The sequence below is a fragment of the Oncorhynchus keta genome, chromosome 33, assembly GCF_023373465.1.
Source record: "Oncorhynchus keta strain PuntledgeMale-10-30-2019 chromosome 33, Oket_V2, whole genome shotgun sequence".
NCBI lineage: Eukaryota > Metazoa > Chordata > Actinopteri > Salmoniformes > Salmonidae > Oncorhynchus > Oncorhynchus keta.
The window spans coordinates 3,880,077-3,888,612 of record NC_068453.1 but is presented as its reverse complement, the minus strand read 5'-3'; the positions used below and the strand labels follow the sequence as shown (position 1 = coordinate 3,888,612).

General features: G+C 41.2%; 1 protein-coding gene across 1 annotated transcript in view; it reads left to right on the top strand.

The window, feature by feature from the left end:
• The first annotated feature begins 4,387 nt into the window (after window positions 1-4,387).
• Window positions 4,388-8,536, top strand: part of LOC118366059 (fibroin heavy chain-like) — a 63,592-nt gene continuing 59,443 nt past the window's right edge. The window contains exon 1 of the mRNA XM_052491603.1: window positions 4,388-4,687. Within this exon, the coding sequence (XP_052347563.1) occupies window positions 4,612-4,687 (76 nt within the window). The 5' untranslated portion in view covers window positions 4,388-4,611. The remainder of the gene's footprint in view (window positions 4,688-8,536) is intronic.

The following is an 8,536-nucleotide window of genomic DNA, read 5'->3' as shown; positions in this document are numbered from 1 at the left end:
AATGGTCAACGGTGTCGAATGCCTTGGAAAGGTCTATACATAAGGCAGCACAATATTTTTTATGATCTAGGCAGTTTAACACATCATCTAAGACAAGCGTAGTGGCTGAAACAGATCTATGTCCAGGTCTAAAACCAGATTGTTGCATGTTTAGAATACAGTTAGAAGTTAAAGTTCTTAGCTGGGAGTTGGTCAGGGATTCTAATATCTTGTCTCGGTAAGATAACTTGGATATTGGATGGTAATTAACTAAGTCAGAAGGAACGCCGCCCTTATCTAGGGGGAGGACATTTGCCGCTTGTCAAATCTTAGGGATAACATCAGAAGCAATTGTTAAATAAGAAATACAGGTTCAAGGTTCAACAATGAGTGGGGCAGAGAGCTCTAGTAAGACGGGGTCAAGTAAATCGGCCCCTGTGAATATGTTTTGCGTCGATCTTTAGCAAGGCACTTAATACATCATAGACAAAATGGTTGAACTGAAAAGAAAGTATGTGAGTCTGTTAGAGCATCATTCTCCACAATCTGTTTTGAGGTGACTAAAGGACTCCCTCTAGTGGAATGAGATACATTTTCAGAGACTATCATTGTAAACAGCTGTTATTAAAAGCATATCTACAGTATTTCACTTTTTAATGTGTACAGTATTGCTTACTAGGTGTTGTCCAATGAATTATGTATCCACTCCTTCAAATCAAATGGTGTACCTTAGCAGCGCTTCACTTCCTTCTTTTTTTCTACACTACAAAAGTCTTGTTTGGTACAAGAGGCTGTCAAAACCTGCTGGGGCCACAAAGGGGTGAATCCTCAATTCAATAAATATATTGATATTGCTTTTTTAACCATGCATAGATAGACATCTATTTCTGAAATGTCTGAAGGACTGCCACAGACATAACCCACCAGTCACTCAACCCCAGCTAAGACAAAAGATGTTGCTCATTAAAATGTCTATAATATTCATTTGTAATGATTTGTGAGCGAGATTTAAGGCAGTTTAAGGTATCTTATTCTGGCAATGGAACAAATATTCCATTGCCTGTAAACTTATGAGGAGCATTTGTTAGAATAATAGCTAAGAGAGTACATTTTTCCAGGTGTTTAGTCAAGTTGATGCGAGTTAGTTTAGTTGAGTTAGATTTAGCTCCGTACAAATATCTTTCAGATTATCAGATGTTGGTGTCAACTAGTCCAGATTAAGATCATCCACTGTTAATAATTCAGATTTAGAATAGTTAGACAGCAGGTCAGACAATTTGTTAAGAGCACATATGGAGGCAAAGGTCGGGTGATAAATCCCCACGAGCTTCAGATCATTACCATGGCTCACATTTAAGAGATGACATTCAAATTGCTTAGGCACAGAGATGTTAATGGATACAAAAACATTTAACTTGCTCTTTATGCATATGGTGACAGCCCCTCTGTCAGATCTAAAAACATTCTAACAGGTCAGATACACATCAGAGTCCGGCACAGACTTCTTTAGCCAAGATTAGGTTATAACCAAAACGTCTGCGTCGGTTTTGAGAAGAGTCACAATAAAGGCAATTTTAGAAATCAAAGATTTAGCATTTACATGAATCAATCCAAGGCCGCAGCTGCGGGATTTCAGAACAGAAGTAATTTCTAATAACGAACATGCCATGTATTACTAAACACCATGGGTTTGGCTTGAATACAACATACACGATTTAAAGCTGCAATATTTCACTTAGGAAGAAACCTAGAGAGGAACCAGGCTATGAGGGGTGGCCAGTCCTCTTCTGGCTGTGCCGGGTGGAGATTATAACAGAACATGGCCAAGATTTTCAAATGTTCATAAATGACCAGCATGGTCAAATAATAATAATCACAGGCAGAACAGTTGAAACTGGAGCAGCAGCACGGCCAGGTGGACTGGGCACAGCAAGGAGTCATTATGCCAGGTAGTCTTTAGGCATGGTCCTAGGGCTCAGGTTCTCCGAGAGAGAGAAAGAAAGAGAGAATTAGAGAGAGCATACTTAAATTCACACAGGACACCGGATTGGACAGGAGAAGTACTCCAGATATAACAAACTGACCCTAGCCCCCCGACACATAAACTACTGCAGTTATAGATCTGTCATTCTCATCGAATGCAAGTCTAAAAAAGAAAGTGGTAGATGTGTTCTATGTGCGCTATTTCTATGCTTCCCGTTCTTAAGTTTAATTTACTCTCTGTTTTGTACACCGCCTTCAACAGCTGAAAAATACATATTTTTCATTATTGAAAATATTTTTCACAGCGGTTTAGATGGTACAATGATTTTTTGATGTCTTGTTACATTTACTGAAATTAAGCAAACTACTATCGTTTTTGCAACCAGGAAATGGTGGAGCAATATCTGCATATTGCACCTTTAACTCTGTGGCAGTGTTCCCCATTTAACTGAAAGTGTAAAATGCACACTGTTTTCACTGTACTGTCCCACTGTTCTGGGGTTAAAATAACGCTTTGAAAGTGTTAAAGATTTAACTATGTTGCAGTGTTCCCCATGTAACTCTTAAAGTGTTCAAAGGAACTAAATTGTGGTGCTTGCATAGCTTTACTGTGGAGTAGTACGCCACACCTACAGTGTGAAACATAACACTTGATTTAGAGCGTAACGTTTAATTTGTATGTTTCCCAGGGTGCCTTTTCTTTTTGAGTAAATTGAGTTAACACCCATGACTGTATTTGTTAACACCCAGAGACATGTTTGTTTAATTATTTCCATTATAAAGGCCCGTGCTTTTGCCAAGTAGGTACCTAGGGGAACGTTATCATTTAAAATGAAACCCTATGCCAATGCATTACATATATCATAAGGTCTTAATTATTAGTATAGTAAATGGCCTAGATTAACCCTAAAACAGTGGTGTTAGGAAACTCCTGGATGACAGGCCACATCAGGTCTGTATTACGCTTGCTTGCAAGGTTATGTGTATTGGAATCCAGCCTGGGATAGGATATCCAACAGGTGGCATTTTTATTCACCCGCAACCTGCATTCAGATTGACTGTGTGGATTAAGATACTTGGTTAAAAAAACACTACCTAAATCTATTAAACCGGAAAAAAACATAAATCTAACCAATTGATTGGATTAGATTAGCAGAATGCATGTTATATATCTTTGTGTAGCATAAGATTAATGAATATATCAATATACAGTACATGCAGAAATGCAGATATTTTTTAAAAATCGACCCGCAGTAGAGCATGCTGGGAAATGTGATAATGATGGGCGTGGTTTTGATGGGACTATTTTACTTTCCACAGTGTAAAACAATAACTCTAGCTATTAACACCAACACTGGAGGTTATTTTATACCACTGAATGTTAATTTCACTCTTACAGAGTGAATTTAACTCCTGAATCAACAGTAGAATTATTACACTGAAAAATCAACACTGGCCAATTTGCTGTGTGTCTGTGTGATTGTGTGTGTGTGTGTGTGTGTGTGTGTCACTTTTTCAAAGGAATGGTACTAGGAGGTGCTAATTTCTATCTGGCTGATATATCTCCTATATCTCCTATTAAAGAAATTACGTCTTTCTATGAATAACAAGTTTACATTTCAGTTTCCCCCGTTAGTGACATGACTTCATGCTCTTCTCAAGAAAGGACTGTGTTGAGTGGAAGCCTGCCAAGGACCCTCCACCCCCTCTATACACATACACCAACACATGCACAAAATATGCACATGCATACACACACACACGCACACACACACACGCACACACACACGCACGCACACACACACACACACACACACACAAACAAACTGTGGGTCTAGAAGAGTGTGCAAAGAGGATAATGGGATGATCAGGTGAGGTTTCTCAGTCTTTACTTGGTGCTACTTGTCATCAACACAGTATCCACTTACTCCACTGTTCTAGAGTTGTCCATGGATATATCGTATTGTATAATGTTCCGGGAAAGTTGCCGTCTTTCTTCAGTTACAATTCAGCAGAAAAAACACACATCTGTAATTGCCGTATCAGGCCTGTATAGTTAGTTACCTCTTCCCCTTGACTTAACAAAATGACATCATTTTGGAATCTATGAGAATATCTGGCAGACTGTCCCATTTATTTTCCTTTGGTGGGGTGGGATGGGGGGTGGACCCCCAACTCTCTCTCAATTTCCTTCTCTCTCCATCTCTCTCTCTTTACATCCTCCACCACTCTGTCTTTTTTTGGGAGGGGTGGGATAGGGGGTGGACTCACCCGACTCTCTCTCCCTCTTCATCTCTCTCTCTCTCTCTCCTCTTCATCTCTTTCTTTTTCTCCACCTCTTTCTCAATTAACCCCCCTCTCTCTTTTAGGCAACCATGTTTTTATGGCAGGAGTCAACCAAATAAAAGCAGCCCCACCAGTCTGTGGGGGAGAAAAGCCGCTGGTTCAATGAAGTGATCTATTCAACTCGGTGTTTCTCTCTCTTGCTCTCTTCATTAATTACATACTGTCCTGCCTTTTCATCCTTTCTGTCTTTTGTTTTCTGTCTCTCTTACTTTTTATTCCTCTCCTTCTTATTCTGGCTGGCTGAGCTCTGACAAGGGGATAGAATCAAGAGTTTGGGAGAGGAGAGGGACATTTGGGAGCGAGATGGCCGGTGGGACGGTGGCGTTGTTCCTGTATGGATTCCTGCTCCTGTCTCTGTGGAAACCTTCACTGCAAGGAGGTAGGACCCCCCTTTTCTATGGATATCTATTTATATACACCCCTGTGTTTCAGGTGCCACTCTAAGCTTGTACACACATAAAAAAGGAGGGTTTCTCAAGGGTTCTTTGGTAAGGGTGATTGTTCTATGTGCATTTGTAATGAGTCAAATAATCCTTTTGAACTCTTCAGTGGGTCTTTACGGGTTCACAAAAGGGTTGTTTGCTCTTTTAGTGATCATTAAAATGTAGGGGAGGTGGTACATTAGAATATTTTGGGGTGTGGTTTGTGTGCAGCTCTTTTTGTAAAACCGTGATTGGGAGTGTCATTCCAGTTTATCTAATGTGTTGTGTTGCTGTGTGAAATTACATATTTTGAATGGCTATGGCTAGTGACAGTGTCTTGTGTCAATTGTGAACAGTTGACAAAATTGGTCAGTGGGTTTTGATTCTTTCCACAGGGACCCCCAGCTGTTTCTGAGAAAGCTCACGTTATTCAACAAGTCAATTAACATAATAATAACGCATTTGGAATTTTAACAATATAAAATGGTTGACCAGAATAAAAAACCTTGTATGGTTCTTCAAAAGGATCTACAAAGAACCTTTCAGATTGAGAATGTTCTATAAAGAACAATAAAAAGATCTTGAGTGTTTTTAGTTGAAGTGTTTTCAGTTTTGAGCGTTGTCCTGATTTGCTCAAGACGTATTGATGTATTATGCTATTTCGATAGATTTGTTAAAAATGTTCTCAACATCTTTTACATTTCAAAGTGTCTTTCAAAGTGTCCAACATTCTGGAGCTCTACTGTTCTGTGGAGTGACATAGAATCGGCCCGTGGAGCTGAGTGTATTTACCTGCTGGTATTCCCTCTAGGAGTGGGGCTTGTAGTTCGAGTCCCACTCCTCTCCCCACTCTGCTCCCCGCTCCGCTACAGTACAGGCAGTTGCATAATTCAGAATTACCCACGATGCCATACTATAGGTAGACAGTGAGCTGTCTGATTGGCTGTTGGGTTTTGTTCAGCTTGTTTTGATAGGCCAGCTGAGGGTTACTGGTTCCTTTGATCTCTCCGCTCACTGGAACACAGGACTTAAACAGCTCTGAGAGAGGTCAAAGGTTGGAGGGTAATAACTATGTTTCTAACACTGTAATAAGCATGTAATAAGATATATATGCCATTTAGCAGACGCTTTTATCCAAAGCGACTTACAGTCATGTGTGCATACATTCTACGTATGGGTGGTCCCGGGAATCGAACCCACTACCCTGGCGTTACAAGCGCCATGCTCTACCAACTGAGCTACAGAAGGACCACTGATCATAATATCAGTATCTCACATGTTCAACCAAGGTGTGTGAACTGTGGAACCAACTGGAAATACTGTATATTCAGCTACTGTTGGAGGAGAACAGAAGTTGAATAGAAAATGCAACTTTATTATTACACACTGATTGAAGAAAATGGCAAATCTTGCTGATCTTTGGTAACAGTGAAATAACAGTGAAGTTTGTGGTTCAGGCTTAAATTTATATGGAGTGTAACTCAATGAAAGGAAATGATTTGTAGAGCATGGTTCAGGTTTGTATGATTGAGTTCCCCATTGATAGAGAAATACTCAATACAGCATTGGGCCCCTCCAAGACTCTTACATCTATGCTGATGTGAGAAATCGGTCCTGTTCTGTTGAAACATACAGAACTGTCGTGTTCTTTTACAGACGATTCATGGCAGAAGGGAATGAGTAATGTTGTCCACTTCACAGATACTGAATCTCCCACTGTGGATTATAGCAACATGCACAACAATTCCTGTACATTTCCAACCCACTGGGGTCTTGGTTACATATCACTGGAGTCTCTGGTCAAAGTAGTGCACTTTATAAGGGATATGCTGTCATATGGGGAACAACCTATACCTTTCTGCTCCACCGTGCTCTTGGTCAAGTCCAATGATAGAAACAGATGTCCTCCTCATGTTCAGTTTCCTTTGAACACAGACCACAACTCTCCCAAAACTAGATGCATCATTTCTTATTATCTCTGAAACAGTGAAGAAACATGGCATTGATGAATGACTGAAAAGGGAAAAGACTAAAGTGTAAAAATCAATCATATAAACAGATGACAAAACATAAATAAATTCTTATAAAACTGCAGTTCCTCACAATAAAATGACAGCTCTTAATAAAGATTGTTTAAAAAAAGACCAGCTCTATACTGTTAACAAAATGATTTGAAACTCACAGCCTACATCTCAAATGGCACCCTCTTCCCTTTACAGTGCACTAAGGACTCTGATCAAAAGTAGTGACTATATACTGTGTATCGGCTGCCATTTGCTGATGTAGCTGATGTAACTGCACGAGGGGGGCACAACAGACTTCCCTCCGTCGCGTCATCTCTCTAAGGCCTTTCTGTTAGCCTGCTAGCCCCGTGCCGCTAGCTGCTTGAAGCCACGCACTGGACTTGAATGATCACCCGGCTACGCATGCCTTTCCCCAACGTCACCATGCCGTGTCGATTGCTGTTCTGGTTTGTAACTATTGTTTTATTTCACCGTAGAGCCTCTAGCACTGCTCAACACGCCTTGGCTAACAATTTAGTTCCACCCCCCACTCACGCAGTGACATCACCTGGTTTAAATGCTATTTCTAGAGACAATATCTCTTTCATTATCACTATATGCACAGGTTTACCCCCACTGTATTCACATCCTACTATGCCTTTGTCTGTACATTATGCCTTGAATATATTCTACCGTACCCAGAAATCTGCTCCTTTTACTCTCTGTTCTGAACGTACTAGGCGCCCAGTTCTGTTAGCCTTTAGCTGTACCCTTATCCTACTCCTCCTCTGTTCCTCCGGTGATGTAGAGGTTAATCCAGGCCCTGCAGTGTCTACCTCCACTCCCATCCCCCAGGCTCTCTCATTTGTTGACTTCTGCAACCGTAAAAGCATTGGTTTCATGCATGTTAACATTAGAAGCCTCCTCCCTAAGTTTGTTTTATTCACTGCCCCAGCACACTCCACCAGTCCGGATGTCCTAGGCGTGTCTGAATCCTGGCTTAGGAAGACCACCAAAAACCTTGAAATTTCCATTCCTAACTATAACATTTTCCGACAAGATAGAACTGCCAAAGGGGGCGGTGTTGCAATTTTCTGTAAAGATAACCTGCAGAGTTCTGTCTTACTATCCAGGTCTGTACAATTTGAGCTTCTACTTCTAAAAATGAACCTTTCCAGAAACAAGTCTCTCACCGTTGCCACTTGCTATAGACCACTCTCTGCCCCCAGCTGTGCCCTGAACACCATATGTGATTTGATTGCCCCCCATCTATCTTCTGAGCTCGAGCTGTTAGGTGACCTAAACTGGGACATGCTTAACACCCCGGCCATCCTACAATCTAAGCTTGATGCCCTCAACCTCACACAACTTATCAATGAACCTACCAGATATAACCCCAAATACGTAAACACGGGCACCCTCATAGATATCATCCTAACTAACTCACCCTCCAAATACACATCTGCTGTTTTCAACCAAGATCTCAGCGATCACTGCCTCATTGCCTGCATCCGTAATGGGTCTGCGAGCAAACAACCACCCCTCATCACTGTCAAACGCTCCCTATAACACTTCTGCAAGCAGGCCTTTCTAATCGACCTGGCCGGGGTATCCTAGAATGACATTGACCTCATCCCGGCAGTAGAGGATGCCTGGTTATTCTTTAAAAGTGCCTTCCTCACCATCTTAAATAGGCATGCCCCATTCAAAAAATGTAGAACCAGGAATAGATATAGCCCCTGGTTCACTCCAGACTTGTCTGCCCTTGACCAGCACAAAAACATCCTGTGGCGTTCTGCATTA